This window comes from Podarcis gaigeae, assembly GCF_964106915.1.
Source record: "Podarcis gaigeae genome assembly, chromosome: 3".
Lineage (NCBI taxonomy): Eukaryota > Metazoa > Chordata > Lepidosauria > Squamata > Lacertidae > Podarcis > Podarcis gaigeae.
Genome location: NC_139680.1, coordinates 54152447 through 54171616, shown reverse-complemented (window position 1 = coordinate 54171616; position 19170 = coordinate 54152447). Strand labels below are relative to the sequence as shown.

The 19170-nt window shown below is 37.6% G+C and overlaps 2 protein-coding genes and 1 long non-coding RNA gene across 10 annotated transcripts in view; 1 reads left to right on the top strand and 2 right to left on the bottom strand.

Annotated features, from left to right (window-relative positions):
* CEP85L (centrosomal protein 85L) overlaps positions 1 to 19170 on the top strand; it is a 106450-nt gene that overhangs the window by 48947 nt on the left and 38333 nt on the right. The window lies entirely within an intron of this gene.
* On the bottom strand, positions 1409 to 12821 carry LOC310841027. Its single transcript, XR_014562267.1, has 2 exons — positions 12478 to 12821; positions 1409 to 3693 (listed from the first exon to the last, which is right to left on the bottom strand). It is a non-coding gene; the product is annotated as an uncharacterized lncRNA (long non-coding RNA).
* Positions 5606 to 12598, bottom strand: PLN (phospholamban). Its single transcript, XM_083731558.1, has 2 exons — positions 12459 to 12598; positions 5606 to 7629 (listed from the first exon to the last, which is right to left on the bottom strand). The coding sequence occupies exon 2, from the start codon at positions 7537 to 7539 to the stop codon at positions 7381 to 7383; it is 159 nt and encodes a 52-aa protein (XP_083587684.1). The 5' UTR covers positions 7540 to 7629; positions 12459 to 12598; the 3' UTR covers positions 5606 to 7380.

Genomic DNA, 19170 nt, shown 5'->3' with positions numbered 1-19170 from the left:
TTATGTTTACTTAGTTCGTTTAAAGTTAAAGAAATTGATCCATGCCTAACTCTGTGTTGAATTAGGGACCAATGACTTCAGGCTTTTTATGTCATTAGCATATTTAAGGTAAATAACTCAGTTTCTTGGGGTGATGTGTTTTATCCCCGAGTTACCACAACTTGCTATCTTCAAAAACATATTTTGCTAAAATAAACTTGGAGAGAATACAATTAGGTTTTTTCTGTTTCACCTGTTTGAGTATGTTATGAATACATTTTGAGTGACAGAGTAGTTCATTGCACTTAAAAATGGTAAAGTTTCGTATAAAAATATTTTTTCTTTTGGTTGATGCTGCATCTCATAGAATATTGAAGGTCTGGAATACCTGAGTCAGTGATTTATATAATGTAAGTTTTTGTTGATGCTGCAGAACCAAGGCTTCTTTCCCTTTTCTTTTTGCCTAGATTGTAGCAATTCATTAGAGTCAAATTTTGCTCTGAATTAGTTATAGATTTTCTGTTGGTGCAGAATTAAGCCCTGCACATTTTTTTAGGTGACCGAGACACTTGCTCAGACCGTTCCATGCCCTCAACCATGTATGCAGCTCAGTCTGGAAGTTGTACATCCTTCGCAGCTCTGTAGCCAGGTGTCACTTGTGTAACCAGCTCATTCATTATTACAGCTGAGCCCTGACCACAGCACATGGAAGATGGTACACTGATGCCAACTACTTCATAGTGCCTGCAACTCCAAAAGTGAGAACCATGTGTTTTGGTGGGAGTTCTGAATTGCCCTCCAAAAGTAAAAGTGTGTGTGTGTGGAGGGGTGTTTTGTTTTTGCAACTTAAAACTATTTTTTCAGGTATTTGTATATTGAGTTGCTCTGTTTTCGTTTCCTGGTTTTCTAAACTGCTATTATCCAAAATAATCATAAACCAGTTCTATGGTTTGCTGTGATAGCAAATACCAACCTCAAGGTCAATGCAAAATAGAGCACTTCTATGACACAGTAATAGTAGAGCATTCATTATTCACTGAGTGCTGATGCAAAGAAAAACTGGGAACTGGTCTTCATACTCTGTATGAGAGTAGCATCATGGGAAAAGAAAACATTGGCATCATTTCAACCCTGTAATGTGGTAAATAAAGGGCTGTGGAAGTGGTTCTGTTCACAATAGAACAGAGTTGGGAATGGTTTATGTAGCAGTTCAGATATGCATTTATGTAGCAGTTCAGAGCACTTCACTTAACATTATATTCCCATTTCTTAGAAGGACTGTAAAATAGTCCATACTACTTCTTCATATAATTGCAAATGGACGGTTGAGGATGAGAGAACGATAACTTGCTAAGGCTACCTACTGCATTTATGATTGAGGTGGCATTTGAACCAGGGACTTTTTGACTTAAACTCTTAGCCCCAAGGCTACACTTGGAGATTTATTGGGTATGTCTCAATTAGGTACAAAGGAAACAAAAACAACAAAGTACAATCCTTTTTCATTCTTTAGCAAAATTAAACTTTTGATACATATATCTGTATATTTAAATTAGTGAAATTCTTAACACTGGTAAGATACAATACTGTCAGTACATTCTGATATCTGTTGTATATATTACATATGTGAGTGCAGCTTTCCCACTAAATATGGACTTTTTATCAATCTCAGAGGACCTCAACAGTATGCAGAAAGTTGGAAAGACCTGTCCAGACTGCATATAAACTTTAATAACTGACTGATAAAGGAAAAGAGAGACATAAAATTGAGCAGTTAAATATTTTGGCTTGTGCCTTTGTAGGTAAGAGTTATATTTCAAACCAAATCTTGGGAACCAAAGATTTGCATTCTAAGAATGCTGAGGGTAAATTGAATTCTCAGGAAGGTGACAATAGAAGTTCAGTATTTTTTTAAAAAAAGAATTAAACACATAAATAAAATGTTTTCAAGGTTAAGGGCAGGAGAATGTGTATATATGCAGAAGTTCTATTCTACTGTTACAGGATTGAATGGTCTTTCTGTTGGAAATATTCCCATGTTTGAAACCTTATGAGAATCTAAATAAAATGGTATTGCAACAGACTGTTCAATCTCTTTTGCTGTGATTGCCAATGTCTGATTTCTGAAATGTATACAGAAGTCTGTAGTTGTTTTCCAACATATATGTGGTATCACAGACATTTAAATACTGTAATCTCTGCAATTGCTGAGCTTCCATTGGCTATTCCATTTAATGTAGTAGTTCTTGCCAGCCATTCTGCTTCTGAAGGTGACTGTTTCCCTTTGATGGGCATGCAGACAGACAGACATATCTCAAAAAGGTGCCCAAAGACATATAAAGTTCCTATAGTAAATTCACTGAGCCGTTCATTCTGTGAAACTGATATGTAGGCAAAGCTAGTGTAGAAGAAACATATGCATTCTGAATTTCATAAAGGTCTCTTTGAAAATTTGATTCTACATTACTGTATATTCACAGCAATGAGCATCACAAGTAAAAGAATCATAGACACATCTAAAAGTCATATGTCATCTTAAAGACTCTTTGTTTTTTCTTGCCACAGATTGACATGGCTATCCCTCTGGAGCTCTAGTCATATCGATCCACTGCTATAGTGTGTCCTTTAGAAATTCTGTGGCTTGAAAGAGCAGTGGAGCTAGCTAGAGACTAAATAGGAGCGTATTGTTCTGCTAAAAATGTTGTGACTATCACATTATAATGGAATAATACATTGGCCCATTTTCAGTGTTCAGAATAATTAACAGTGTACATCTGTGCATGTTCACTAATAAGTAAGTGCCACTGCATTTCATGGGTCTTATTCCTTAGTAAGTTTGGGTAGAGTAAGGCCCATCAAACACTGAAATACTCACTTCTGAATAAGCATGCAAACAATTTGGCTGTATTCCTACCCCCGCCACCTTACCTCCTCTAATTATTGTTTGCCCTCATCCCCAAATAAAAGTCACAGGAACTTCCATGTTTGCTTCAAATAAATGTGCTTTCATTATTTTCTTCCTTTAAACAATTAGATGCATGTCATTATTATTTTTTCTTTTCAGTATTTCAGGTTGTTGCGATGCACCTTTTGGGCTAAGTTTTTTTCCTCTGTCCTACTTGTAGAGTCTGTAATCTCAGAAGTCCACAGTCTAACCATTCTTCGGTAGATACATAAATATATAGTATTGATTATTTCTGCTGGTGACCATGTTGCAGTTATTCTATACTGTAAGGGGGTAGTTTTTGTGAAGTACAGTCTTGCTCTGTTCTGGTGCAAAAATAATGCACACCAGCAAATCCATATTCTTAATTTGTCTGATAAAATCAACGCTCCCCCAATCTTCAGTTTTTTAGGTTGTGGATTTTTCTGGGTTTTGTTTCTTACAGTGTTTCTGTTCACAAAGTTTGAAGCTTCAAGTAACCATAGTGGATTAATAGTAACCGTTCAAACAAAATGAAAAATTCACATGAGCTTTACAAGGATGTACATGAGAACAAGAACCAGGAAAATAAGTAGAAAATTGAGTAGGAGGTTGAGGCCTCTGTTTGCTGCAAGATCCATTGTAGGCATCTCCTGCACTTTTTTTGTGTGCAACAGAATTTGTGATCACAGTTTTAAGTTTCTTCAGTTTCAGTGCCAGTGAATTAAGGTTGACAGGTGTATATCACATCTTCAGTTCTTGGCTTTTTCTGAGCTTTTGTTGTCCAGCACCTAAGAGAAAATGGCTGATGAGCAACAACTATAGAAACCAGTCCCACATAGATACCGCCCGCCCTCTAAAACACCCTTGAAAGGAGATGCAGAGAACTTTTTAATAAGTGCCATGGTTTGCATAAAATGAATTGACTAAGGGAGTTGTCTGTCTTACTGTGCCAAGTAGAAAAGTATTTTTTCAAAACAGCAGATGACGTTTTACAATAAAATGCACGTTTACCTTTATAACTAGTCACATAGCACAACCCTGCCCTCCAAGTTGCTAATCATCTGGCTCTGTTCTCATTCTTAAATCATCTATTCACAAAGCACATTTAGAATTGAATATTAATAATCCAATGAATCCTTATCTGCAGAAAGTCCTTATACCATGCACTGTGGGTGCTTCTACTGTTTGTAGTACATCTCAGTTACCATATTTTTCCATGTATAAGACGAGGGTTTTTTGCTAAAAAAAATTGGGGGTCATCTTGTACACTGAACATGGGCATCTGGGGGAACTTTAAAAATATTTAAGCATGTGACCTGGATTTTGCCTTGAGGGGGCTGAGGGGGTCCCTCCTGCTGCCATCCCCCCCTTCTCCCCTTCCGGGCTGCATGCTGGTGACTGGCTTGCCTCCTGAGGCCCCTGCTGGCTCAACCACCGGATTGAGAGCAGCTGCCACCGCTGAGAGCTGCCTCAGCTACCTCTCCTTGCCCTTCTTTCCTTTTTTTCCTCTTCCCCTCTCAAACTCCCAGCCTGCTTACCACCTTCCTCAGCTCAGTTTGCTTGACGGCATGGCCCGGCGCAGAGCGGCCGCTGCTTTCCCCCGGCTCTTCCTTGGCATCCTGCTTGGGAGCCTGCTTCCCCGCAGCAGCGGCTGCCACCGGGGGGGGGAGCATGTGGTGCCCCAGTCGCTGCCTTTGCTTCTGCACCACAGTGCACTGCATGCACCTCCATACTGGAAACTTTGAGGCCGATGTCCTCAAAAAAGATCAACTTGCCACCGCCAATTATCCAGATTTTCACTTCTATTTTAGGGTTTCATTTTCATAATTTTGGGGTCAAAAAAAATAGGGGGCATCTCATATATGGAAAAATATGGTATGTTATATGCAGCTTTCCACCTTGATGAGTGGGTCATTGGCGAGGGGGTAATTAAACTTGGGAAAGGATGACTGGATACTCTGCCACCATCTCGTAAGTTGGAGCTTTGAGGAGGCTTGGGTCATCTTCACATCTGCACCGATCTGACCGTCGCCTACTCCAAGATAGAGAAGTTGAGGTGGGTCATGTGAATGCATAGTGGTTGAGCTACTTGGAGTCATAGTCTCTCCTGGCTCCAGTAGGAAAGACTGGAGACAGTCTTGGTGGTGATGTCCATACAAGGCTCTAGCTCTGGAAAAGATTGAGAGAGCTATTTTTGCAGCAGATAGCTGTAGTTCAAGGAACACCTTTCCTGCTCTCTGTCAAAATGATCCCAACCTTTCTCCCTGGCTGCAAGGGGGCAAAATTGGGGCTAGACTTTTGCTACTTTCCACAGCGACAAAAGTTTGGAATCGGAGAACACAGCAATAGGATTGTTCCCAACTTCCTGCAGAGGCTCAGTGGTAGATCAGGAATTAATGCTATAATCCCACGTGGCTTCACCTGAACACGATGGGCCTTTTTTCTGAGTAAGCATTCAAAGAATTGGTCTGAATGGGAGGGGCAAGGGCCCAGCCATACATTTTGACAGCTGCCAAGGCCAGCCAAAATTTCTGGTTATATGGATTTCTCAGCAATTTGGGGAAAAGCTATGACTGTTTAAAATTGTGTGATACTGTTTTAAATGTATTGTGCAGGTGGGCCTCACTTTGTTAAATTTATTCAAGTTGATCAAATTTATTTACCAGTTTTAAATTGAAATAAACAGAAATAAGCCAAAAATGTCTTGCCAATCCATTAATCTTTATTTTTTATCTTAAGAAGGAACCAAACCTAATGTGTGTGTTTTTCTCAACACGGGAAGATCAGTTCATGTGTAACATAATTAGAAGAGTACATTCTCAACGTATGAAACAATTATAATAATTTAATGAGTCATTAGACATGGTTGCTTCTTACCAGTTCAGCTAAAATGATCACATGTACACTTCATAGAAATGATAAGTTTGGTTTCAAAACATTATGAACTCATTTTTAACCATTGGTGGGGTCAGTGCCTAGAAAAGCTTTGACCATGGTTAAGGTTCCTGGGGAGTATTAAATCCTGTAGTTCTTCCATTCACAATTATTAACCAAGGTAAGAAATTGAAAGCATATATGCCCAATCCATGAGTAAACTCGATTCTATACCTCCCCCCAATATATAATATATAGACATCCATAGTATGATGTTTTGGCTTTTTTGTACATTGTACACTGAAGCAAATATTCAGATCTCTGAATGCCATTTTAAGGAGTGAAATTTAAAAAAAACAACCCCACAAGCAAAGGACAAACTGCTTATATCAATACTTTTTTTTTTTTTTTACTGTATGGAAGCATTTATTCTGTTTTAAATATTGCTGAGCACTGCCAAAATACAAAGCATTGACCTCGCACTTTCCCCATTCTTAATGCTAGATTCAACTGATCTGGCACGCTAGAGGAAACCAGTGCTAGCACAACAGGGCTCCCCACCCCCGTCCCCACTTCACCCCCTGTGCCTCCCCATAATCTGCTCTGGAGAACCCTCAGAACAGTGTGCAGAGAAGGGGAAGGGAGATCATTCTGTCAGGCATGAGGAAATGCTTGCACTGATGGAACAATCTCCTTAGCGCTGCATTGAATCCCAACCTTTACGTTTGAGAAAAGTATTGATATCAGTTTTACTTCATTACTTGGTTTTTTGTGCACAAAATTCTTACTTGTCATACTCTATCTACATCCAGTGTCTTCCACCACTTTCAAATTACCTTACTTTAACACACAAGCGAGGATATGCAGTATTTGCAAATATATCTAATGCCTGAAGGTTTATTTACATTTGGCCACAGTTTGGGTCTCAGTGCTTCTTTCAGGCTGTTCTAGACAAATGCCATTGCTGAAATGTGCAATATGCATGTCAGGTGGAATATTAACTTCATTTAACTATGGGTTGATTGAATACGTTTATTTTTCAGACCGGAAAGTCGGTGACCATGTAATGGTTTAACATTAATTTCTAGGTTTCAGCCATAAACATGCTAAAGCAAGCTTAATAATAGTTTGAGTAAACAATCCAAGTACTCAAGATTTGAAAATAGGCTGTGCAGAATATTTTCTAAAGTATATAATTATCTAAGTGTACCTGTTAACAGTTCCTTTAGCCTCCATCTCTACCTACCCATTCAAATGTGAACCCATTTCAGAGCCATAGTTAAAACTTATTGATGGTCATATGTAAAACTTGCTATTGGACATTTTATAGCTTTTTTTACTAACACATCAATTCAGTAAAACAAGTCTGTAACATACACTTAACAATACGTTTCAAGTCACTGTTCAGTACTGGAGCTTTTAACATGGTTGCAGTGGCTAATAAGTGAATAGTGCAGCCGGTTAGAAATTGTTTAGTCCGAATGCTGGACTTTCTTGCAAGGATTTCCTTGTGCTGGAAATTTCCTCTTTGGTTCTTTTCTCTCTCTGGTTGCTTTTCCCATTTGCACAGCGCAGTGAAGATCAATCAAAGAAGCCAGACTTCAAAGAAGCATCACAATGATGCAGATAAGCAAGAGGCATATTAAGATAAGACAAAAATTCACAAAGAGCTCTTGAAGCCTTTGGCGTGTTTGTGGGTTCACCTCAATAGTTGAGGCTCTCCTCATAGCAGACCGGGTTATGTACTGGACCTTCTCCATGGCAACAGGAAAGCGCAAATTTTAAGGAAGTGGGTGCAGATTTTTAAGAAGCAGTGGTTTTCAAGGGCAGTGAAAAGTGCTTAATATCTTCTTGTTTGCTTTGTTTTAAGAGTCTTTGTGGAGCTGGGGAAAGCAGGAAAGTGAAGGGTTAGAAATACAACAAACAGTGCATTGACCAGGGCAAGTGCAGATTATTTCCAAGTAAACAAAATGTTTGAAACAAGCATGTGAGATTTCTTTACTGTGTGAGACATTTATACATAGAAAACAAATCTTAACAATAAGACCAGACCTGCCTTTCAATAATAGCACACACACCAAACTTGTTCTCAAGACCACTGCGTATGATATGGAAAAGAGCTGTTTGCAGCAGGTTTACCATATACTCTTACGTTAAAACCATAACAAATTTGAAGGAGAGAGGCATGTGTTTAATATGTGGCTGGAATACACCTCCTGGGTACACATGTTTGCAATTCATCATAGAGAGTAACAGTGGACATGCTGCAAACACGTCCATATCTTGTAAAGCAATCCTGAGAGATGTGGTTCATTTGCCGTACCAGGTGTGACTTCTGACCCATTAAGCTGAATGTAGCCCACCAGCCATGTATGGTGGTTCACAAAGGGCTTGTTAAGCCTTCTGTTTTTAATGCCTGCCCAAGACTGCAAAAACAGTGAAGCTGTCAAGCTCTTGGCAGTCCAAAATGCATAGTTGGTGGGCTCTGTTCAGCTTAGATCACATTTGCAAAGGAATGTTTTATATAAATACACTCTACAACTCGGCTTGACTTTCCATTACTTTTTAGTTCTGTTTGATTCTGTATAAATGAAGGGCAATGGACCATTAGCCATTAAAATATTTGGCTGTTCAGTTCTTTTTTTCTTTTCTTTTTCTTTTTCCGGTTTACGTTTGACAAGGGTAGATACTCTAAAACAGACACATACACACACACACACACACACACACACACGGCAGGCACAAGACAACTCAAGGGACCTTGTAAAAACGGTGTTCCTTCTTCTAGCCAAATATGGACTCAGTTATGCTAAAGTGTTTATTCTACTCTAAGCAAGCCGTAGTGAATTAAATACTAACAGATTTGTATTAAACACCTTTGTTAAATATGGCGTGACACTTCACAGACATGTCACATAGCTAGCTGATGGAAATAGTTATCACTCTCTTGTTACTGAATAAAAAGCACAGATGCCCTCTTCCTGCATGTAATATTATAAGATGAAATTATTTGATGGAAAAACTCCACTCCCTGGGAAGGGTCAGCAACATACTTCTTGATAGAACAGTATTTTTGGCAAGCTAGGCTGTGGCTTTTTCTATAGTTAAGAACTTGGATTTGTCAACATGAGGCTTTTCAAAGAGTTAAGACTTGATGATTAATCATAACATATAAGCAAACAGCTGTGATCTCATTTCACTGCAATACATATAGCTAGATGAATACTGTTGCTTGTCATTATTGCTCTGAAATTGGAGGAGAAGACATTGGAAGGACATCAGTGTTCCATTCCTTGTTTTTGTTTTTGTTTTGTATCTCTGTACTAGACAGGTCTCTGTACTAGACCTTAAAAGACATTTGAAGGAAACAAGAATTACATCGCAAGCCTAGGTTCATTTAAATCCCACTTTGTTCATTGGGGTAGTCTGGTCTATAATTATTTATATTTGAATCTATATATATATCTATATATCTATATCTATATCTATATCTATATATATATATATAGATATATAGATATATAGATATATTCTCCTGTCTTGTTCTGAAAACTGAGTTTTTAAAATGGAATCCCTCAATTCCATTTAATTTAAAGTTTTCCTGATGTCAATTCAGACATCAAGTAGTTAGTACACAAAAAGTGGAGGATTCAGAATAAAAATGGGTTCTTTGATTACAGATGAGCGTCCACTAGATAGAAAAGAGGAAGAGCAGCAGTAGCAGTTGTTCTTTCATTGTTTTCTATTTTTTTTAAGAAAATGGTGAGTGCTGCTTCATTAGTCCACTAGAGGTCATCAGTTTACTGCTGATTTCCACTTCTTGAAAGTTCATTCAGGAGAGACAGCTTATAAATGAGGGGGAGACCATTAGTTTCACAACATTTTTGAGGAATAAGTCTGTTCTGCTGGGAGTCAGTTTCTATTGTCCCTCTCCCAAAATTGTTTTGATACTGTTAGTGGCAGCAGTTAATCAGTTATTTCTGTGCAAGTGAAGAGATTTACTTTATCCCACTTAAATCAGTCTTGGGATTCATTTAAGAGGCTGGGGGCAGATCTGCATCATATAATCTTATAATGAGCAGTGTCAGCCATCAGGTATAACAAGAAAAGAATGATAAATAGAAGTGGTATATATGTATTTTTTGGGGGGGGGGAGACTGGGGGGTTGGCAAGAAAGGACAGGAAACAACAGTATGGAAAAAGGAGGAATAGTCGTGCCCAAGAAGCTATGTGAAAGAAGCGATGACCACATATATATTGGCTAATTAAGCAATCTGTGGCCTTTTAAACTGTTTGGGGGTTATTATTTTTGTTTGTTACTATGGTATGCATTTTTGTGTTTTTATATTGTAAACCACCAGGTTTACATGCAGGCCAGTATAGAAATTTAATTAATAATAATAATAATAATAATAATAATAATAATAATAGAATTGGCTCAAGATTCTAGGGAAAAGGTGAGATGAGGCAATAAGAGAAACGGAAATGGGATTATAGAGTGTTAAGAAAAAAGGTTAGGAGAAACTGCATATTTTCAGTCACAGAGAAAAGGCTCACTTTCATAACAGTGACAAAAGCTGTTTCAAAGAGAAAAACATAAGAGTGAACTGATCTCTTCTGACACATTAAAAGTAATAAATAAATAAATGTTTAGCTAGCCTGCAAGAAAAATGAAGCAGAAAAGAACTTTTGGGGCATCTAAAGTGTATTTTGAGATTTTCCTCCTTCCAGTGTAAGTTCCTTTTTAAAATAAATAAATAAATAAATAAATGAAAAAGCAAACGCCCCCCCCCATTTTTTTAAATAAAAAAACCTAATAAAAATAAAACTTTTATTAGTTTTATTATGCCCCATTCCCCCCTTGAAAACATACAGTGAAATGGATCAAGTTTTGCTGTTTAAATCGGTGAAGGAAGTTATCCTAATTTGCTGCAGAATTGCTCTGAGATTCTTCCGAAAGCTAGTGTTTGTGTCAGTGATAATGTAACAGAATTGGCTGTTATTCTGTGTTGCTGGTTGGTTTGTTTGTTTTGTGTGTGTGTGTGTTTTAAAAAAGGCCTCTTGTGGACAAAAATAAAAATGCAACTGATTGCTTTGAAAAATGTCTATAATAGAAATTAGGTAGTATTAAAAAAACTACAAAATCAGGTACTCTGAAAATGGGGAGTTCTGTTTCTGTTGGTGTATAAATAAGTGTTTTCACTAATATATATTTCTGTTACAATGTTAAAAAGGAATTCTGAGTATGCAAAACTTAATCAAATAGTAACGGCTTTCTAGTGAAAATACAGCTTCCCTCTAGCAACAAGGTTAAGTCTTTATTGATACAATAACAACACCTTTAAGTTTTGCTGTCACCTTTACGTGGGAAACACAGCAGAACCTATTTCCAAGTAAACGTTCATGGGACTGCATTTTTAATTAAAACTCTGATTAGCGGATGGAGAGAAAAAAATGATACAGTAAATCTTGCCTTCAGCTCTATAAATAGTTCTCCCCTCTCTCAAACGGTAAAATGATTTTATTTGCTTCTTTTTCTGTTTTTGGCATATGTGCTCATGATTACAATTGTGAGTTGGATCCAGATTTACCATAATCTTACTGAGAGCTGACCCATTGAAATGACGACTAACTTAAGCCCCATTGAATTCAGTGTGTCTGTTCTTAGCATGACAGTGGGTTGGAGCCAACTAAGTCATACTTGGAGTAGAGTCACTGAAATGAACGGAGGTGACTAACTTAAGACCATTGATTTCAGTGGGCATATTCTGAGTGTCCTTAATAAAACACTTCAGTGGTTGAAAACATTACATGTTACTTGTAAATTAACACTGTAGGTAGGCTGCTTGAAATAAACACCTAGTTAATGACAGTGGCTACAACCATGCACAAGATTAGGCTTCTTAAATCCCATTGTTTTTAAGTGACCTTAACTGTGTAGGTTTGTAGCCGCTGGCTAGAATCCAAGAAATCAGGCTACTAAATATGTGCCCAACATGCCATTGGGCTTTTGGTGGGTTTTTAAAATAGCAACATCTCTCCATGCCACATTACAAACCATTTTAAAACACCGAGGACTTTAAAAATCAGTTTGTGATATGGCATGGGATGTCATGTAATTCTCACTGGCTATGCAGAAATCCTTGGGCTTTCTTAAATAAATACTCTGGTCGCAGGGAATATTGGTATTAGATGTGGCTTGCTGGGCTGTAGTAAAAAAAAATACATGTGCAAGTATACCTGTTTGTACTAAAGCTGCTTAACTGCTAAACTAAAATGTAAACATTACAAAAATAAGATACTTTTACAAAAATAATAAGAATAAGAATATATTAACATTTTCAATAGAAAATTGAGAGTCTAGAAGGGAAGGGGGAATAACAAATTTTCTGACACTGTGACAGCAAGATCCTTTGCTGTCCACAAAGCACTGTAATATAGTTTGATTCTGTCTGAATTCTTTTCTTTCCAAATCATACGCCCCACCCCCTCTATGTACAAATGCTTTTGCTGTACCTGCATTTATTATCAAAAAACCCTAAAAAGATGCAGAAGGTAACCAGCGTTGGAGTTCTGCATCAAGCTAATGTTTCTCAACAAAGGCTGCAGACCTCTCTCTTCAAGTAGGATAGCTAATTTAAAAACCCACAATCCCTTATACATTTTTTTTAAAAAAAACACACAACATATTTCCTTACCTCAGTAGCCAGTGATTTCTGAAATATATGATGGTATGCTCTGGGAAACTACAAGGCTTCTCCGTCACCGAGTTTGAGGGAACAACTGAAGTTGGTGGAGGGAAAAAATAACAAAAGTTTCATAGGCAGGGCTCATGATGTCATCCAGGAATTTAACTCTAGTGATTGGTTATAGAAGAGGCTTTATAAGAACAGGGACATTGCACAGCTTACATCATTTAAAGCAGTGATATTTCGTTCTTGAGCTATAGGGAAGAGGAGTGAGTTAGAAAGGACTCTGTATGTCTACAAATGTTATTGACATGTGAATTCAGTCAATAACAAGTGTACAGTGAGCACACATCACTTTCCAATGACAAAATCTCTCACTGTTTCCCAACTGGACTTACTGTTTTCGGTAACTTTCCTGTAAAGCTGTGTACAAAAATGAAAAACTGAAACACATGATTTTTATTTTGCACATGCTAATGAATATTAAGGACCAGTTTTTCCAGTGATCAGGACTCTAGTAATGCTTACTGTGGATTTGATCTAAACCTATCTCTCTCATGCCACACACTGCTTTTGAAATTATGAGTTTCAAAACAGTTTGCAGTATTAAGTGGCATCTGCTGTTCGGGGAACGGAAGGAATCAAAATGATCTCTTGTGGTGTTCCAGGAGTAGGTTTTCGGATTGTGCTGGAAAGTAAATATGGTAGCCTATTGTTCTGTACATGACTTCGAAAGAGCTCAAGAAACTTCACAATGTTATGGTAAATTTATCATACTGTTGGCAAATAGTTTCCATATTTTTTTCATAACAAAATATGAAATCACTTCCTAATGCAAGTGTCTCCCCCCCCATTTACATACCATGATGTTTGTAGCAATTTTACAATTTGTAGCAATTAGAAATTTTAGGAGTTATGCAAGTAGCACTCCTTATATCAGCAGTGTAGAGCTTCATTATTGTTGGGGTGATAGATCTCAGAGGCTTTCAAGAAAAATACATTTTTAGTTAAAAAAAAGATCTTTTGTCAATTGGAAAGAAGGTACCATCTTGTTTTACCACATGCAATTACAAATGGGATCACTTACATATGGATAGAATACAGGCTATTGAAAGTTGCATCTTGAGTTTCATTTAACACACTTGTTAAAAGTGAAATTTTGATGATTAAACATATGTAGTTTATAGCGTAGAAATGAGTTTAGAAAATATGCTTTATGACTGTTGTATTATGACGGTTCTAATATTTATGGACCATTCTTCCACAATTACTAGATGAAATTGTATTTAAAAAATCATTTCAGTGCAGAAAAGAATATTGTGAACCTAGGAAATCCCTTCTCAAAGATCAGCAGTGTTCGAAACCCCTATTGTTCTAGTCACACTTTGCGAGAAGGAATTTCATTAGTGCAATCAGTTTCTGACTTCTGGGTGCAGTACCGTGCCTAAGATTTCAGATTAAAACTGCAGAGTAGAAGGAAAGGAGGGCCCTTTTTCTGCCTCCCCACTTCCAGCTACTCTCTGAAGACTGGATAAGAGACCTTAAGAATATTAGGGGGTGGGCAGAGGAAGGACTAGACCATGTAAAAAATGAACATAATATTTTAGCTGCAGTTCATTCATTTTCAGCTTTGTATTCTTGTTATTTAAAAAGCGTGCCTAGACATTCCTTTGTTGTACCCATAACCTAGGTTTAATGTGCCATTTAGCTCCTAGCTTTCATATCCTTTCACAGCCCTTTTCATGTTCCTCCTTTCTCAGTTCGCGTCTCTTCGATGCCCCCTTTCCTCAGACCCTTGTTTTATCACCTACTGTTGCCCTGCTTCTTTGATTAAGAGCTAACTTTCCCTCCTTCCTTACTGTTTCCTGTGGCTTCTTTGCCCTCTGCTTCCTTATATCCTGGGCTTGAAAAAAAAGTTTTGTTTCCTGTAGAATTGGAATGTTTGTGAACATTCCTTGACATCACACCTGCATATCCAATCTTTGTCAGAAGCTTTGTCACCAGCTTATCTAATTTTATAGTTTATCTAGACACAATTTCTTAAGTGCCATGCAAATAAAAGTGATCCATACATCCCTGTATTTGATACTTGTAAGTTTTACATATCTTTGTGAATATGCTCACATGTCCTGTGAAGAGAGGGGAAACAGTTTGAAGCAGCTTCTGGACATATGTCAGTCATGCACAGATAAAATAGTACACCTTATTTAATTTCTAGGTTACATGAGAGGGACCTGAAAATAATTGATGTCTTGGAATACTGGCACATATAAAAAGCAAAGCATGTATTTAAGCTTTGAGTTGACTTTCATTTTCTTCAGGGGACAAAAATGTGCAGCTGCTGCTTACATGACCTTAAATGGAAATAATCTGGGTTTTCTCCAGAGGGATTAGGAACCTATGACCAGAGCATGTTTCTCTTTACTTGTTTATAGAGATGTGGTAAAATATATATATATTTGGGGGTCACATCTAAGGAGAGAAACATTTTATACTTGGTTGTAGCAACATATTTGCTTTTTAAAAAATGTATACCTTGGAAATAATTCTGACATCTTATATACTTATTTCTAAGTATATCTTTATTTGTACTGTAAAAAGATATTCATCTGTATGAAGTGCTTAACAGCCTGATCTTAGAAGCACTGTAACCTCCTAATACCAGTTTAGGGCAGAGTTCTTTCGTTTCCCCCCTCCTGATTCATGAGCAACCATGGCTATGACAGTTGCACTAGCATGGTGCAGTTGGTTTGCCACTGCATGCCTAAGAGCTGCCTTTCTAACCAGGCTGCCAAAAACATGTTAAGCCATGGTTGAGGCATAATGCTGCTGCAAACCTATGTGCTTGTGGAAGGGGTCATATATCATTAAGCAGAGCAGAAGCTTTGAATGGAGAGTGTCCCGGTTTAAATTGCTGGCATCTCCAGTTAAAGAATCTCTAGTAATGTGTCTTCTTTCTGAGAGACTACAGACAGTGCTGAGATACAATGACCAATGGACTGAACCCAGTCTTGTATTTAATCCTGGTAGCCTTGGGCAAGAAAGGATTGCTAGCAGGCATGCCAATGGAATTCCACACCGGAAGTGGGTGGACAAGCAGAGTAGAGATGGAGCTTTCCATTCCTCTTCTGCCAGTCCCTAGCAGGCTTGTGTTAAGTTATGTTGTGTTGTACTGTAAACTTTTGTGGAATTACAAGGCTGGGCTGAACCAACATGAGACAGTTTAATATATTCATAAATGCATTTTTTGTGGGATTACATCCCATATACAGCACAGTAAGGAGGACATGGCCTACATGCCTGTAATGAAGAAAACATTCAAGTCATACCATGGAAATGGCTAATGTCATTATGCACACAAACTAAATATCAGACCTAAAGCTCTATATTGTTGTGATATTCTGTAGAACCATTCTTCAGAAGAGATAAGCAATTATAAAGCCAGTTTGCTTTTTGGGAGGGATTGTTTTATTTTGTTTGATTATTTTGTTTGATTTTGAGGCTTTTTTTTAGACTTGCCCTCTTGTTGGGACCCATGTCTTATTTGAAGTTGTTTTTCTTACTAAAAACAATTTATTGCTTTAGAAAAAGGAAACTATTCACTGGGAACAAAACCAGAAAGTTTGCTTAACTAATAACAAATAAGACCAAATTTAGAATGTTAACATAGAGCATGAGAATGCTATTAATTCAGTTCTGAGAGTTCCTTCTCTTCTGCACCCTTGATTGGTCTCAAGGGAGTTGAACGATGATGTAGTGGACACCACATTTCTTACCTCTGCACAAAATAAAAAAAGATTTGCAGAGTTGGGAATAGACACTAAAGACTGGTTGCAATGGCAGTACTTTTTTCAACCATCATGATATTGGGAATTGCTGCTGATTGTACCCTGTTCTTTGTCCACATGAATGAACTTGAGGGTGTTCAGAGCTGAAATGCATTCTGGAAGTGGTCCTAAGAATTTGTAAACACTAGTACTGACATTTAACAAGTCAAAATGAAAACAAGTATTGTATTGTTCCTATGAATGAAAATTAGTTTTAATATCATATAGAAAACCCTAAAATATTTTAAGCCCTCAGAATCACCATCAATCTCTCCCCCCCCCCCCAGCCTTCCTCTTGGAATAGTATAACCTTTACAACAGTAGAGAATATCTGGGTTGTGATTAATATTAATGATCAGCTTTTATATTTCCCCGCCCCCCCCCTTGGTCATGCACTGTAAGGCCTATAGTCATGAGCATGTCAATCAGGCTTTAATGTTAAGGGCAAGAAACCACTTCTTTGGCATTTTGACCTGTTTGGAAGGTTTATAGAAACAAAGCTAAAAACTAGGTTGTTAGTTTGGACCACACAGTGTGAATTCATAATAATTTTTCCCACCATGTAACATGTTACTTTAGAAAACATTACTTATTTGGCATAAACAGCAGCAGCAGCAGCTCTTGTGCTAAGAGTCTTGTAACTTCGGAGCTGTACTGAGTGTTTTTCTGATAAACTGTTCCAAGAAGCACCAAGATTAGCTGTGTTCTTTGACATGTTATGAGTGCTGGATGAACGCAGAGGCAAAGGCATATGAAGGAGAGATAAAAGGCTGAAATGCCAGTTGAGGTACTGTTCTAGTAAGCAAGAATTCTGGTACTGGATTATCTCTACTTTAGCAGCAATTACAGACTAGAGGCCAAAGATTACGTTTGTCACTCAAGCTGTTAAGATTTTCAATGGTTTACATTTTCAGTGGTTTACATTTTTACAGGGAGAGCATTCTGGCTCTGTACAAAGTATAATGAAGTAGAATTTACTGTAACTATCTAGAAAAGTGCCTTTCAAGGTCTAAGCAGCAATGGTCTGACTCTCCCCATTAAAGACTATTCAGTATGTACAGTTCACTCTTTCCCACTGGTCTGCCTAGTCTTGGGTCAGGAGAAGGAGGGAAATTAATGAAAGCCTATGACTACAAAAATAGTTGTTTTTAAAACAGGTTGTTTTTAAAACTTAAAATGTGTGTTTTAATTTGACTGTGGTAAAATTTGACTGTGGTAAATTCGACTGTGGTAAAAGAAGAGACGGGTGCCCACAATTTGCCTCTTGGTTCATTCAGAGTATAGATCTCAATCTCTCACCTCCCTTTTTCTTTTGAAAAGAAAGGTTCGTGGCTATGTTGGTAGTTTGAATCTTAGAACATAAGAAGAGCCTGCTGGTTCTGGCCAATGGCTTATCTGGTCCAGGATCCTGTTCTCACAGTAGCCAACCAGTTAACTGTGGGAAGCCCATAAGCATGAACTGAGCACAAGAGTACACTCTCCTCCTTTGATTTCCAGCAACTAGTATTGAGAAGCATTACTTCCTCCAACTCTGGAGGCAGAGCATGGCCATCATAGCTAGTAACCATTGGTAGCACTCATCTCCATGAAATCTTGCTAGAAAAGACCTCCTTCACAAAGGATTTCCTTGGTTTAGGAGATTAGGGAATGAGTTTGAATGTTTTGCTTACAGCCAAGGCCATCACAATGTGGGCATATGTCATACTTTATTGTGGATTTGGAGGACAAGTTTTTTGATGGCGGTTGTATATTAATTTCTAGTGCCTCATTTAATGCATATAAATAAATGTGTAGACCTCATAAAAGGGCTGTTCAGTATCTGCAACCAAGAGGAACAAAGTCCACCAATCATGCATGGTATTCTACCTTAGTCTTGGCAAACTTACTTTTGTTGATGCCAAAAAAAGGATGGTTCCAAGGATGTTTAGCTTTGTGGATCATGTTGTATTGGTTTGCCCCATGTTGTGAGGTATGTTTAGTTTGAGACAGCTATGGAATCCCAAACTGGCTTTGAAGGAATCTTATGATAGATCCATTATTATTATTTTTTGTTAATGACCATGAATAGTTCATAGGCCACCATCAAACGAGAGCATTTTACACAGAGAAGCTGTATGTCTACGATGCTAGCTACAGAGATGGAAATATCAGTTAAGAAGTTAAGAGTCATGAAACGCTTGTTTACCAAGCAGGTGGTAGGAATTCTGTGCTCAATGTCCTGTTCATTACAGTTAAATAAACCCCATAGTAATTTTCCCATCTCCTTTTAAATGCTGGGTAGAATCCAGGCCAAAGTACACAAACTACAAGCTTCACTCACTATAGTAAAAGATCTATGTGTTTAAGTTTCTTCCATTGAAAGCAATGAAATTTCATAACTCAATTAAGAGTTTGGTTTTGGCTGGATTATGCAAATAATAGTCCCACAGTGTTTTGTGGGAATTACATCTTGATCGTTTACATGGGTATACTAATGCTTGCTAGCAAATAAGTATGCATTAGATTGCATTCTTTATCAAACATACCTTTCTGCCATTCAGTAACCAGCAAAATGCTAAATAAAATAAAATAAAATAAAAATCTGACAATGCAATCCTATTGCATGTTTACTCAGAAGTAATTCCCTTATGAGATTTAATTGTCAGGTTAAGTGAGTGAGTGTTTATTTTAGGCTCCCAGTTTTTTGGAGAATCTTCCTAATTTCTCTCCAAAATAACATAGATTCCTCCCTGCTTCTCTTATAACTTGGAGTAAATAAGTGATTCATATTCCAATAAATTCTGTTTTGAGTGAAACTATGTTGAGTAAAGTACATAATATATTCCTCCACATTTACTATAAATACCCATGCAAAGGAATTCTGGTGTTTGTGTCT

Excerpts from the sequence above, each read along its gene's own strand:
- PLN (XM_083731558.1), bottom strand. The coding sequence starts at position 7,539 with ATGGAGAAGGTCCAGTACATAACCCGGTCTGCTATGAGGAGAGCCTCA.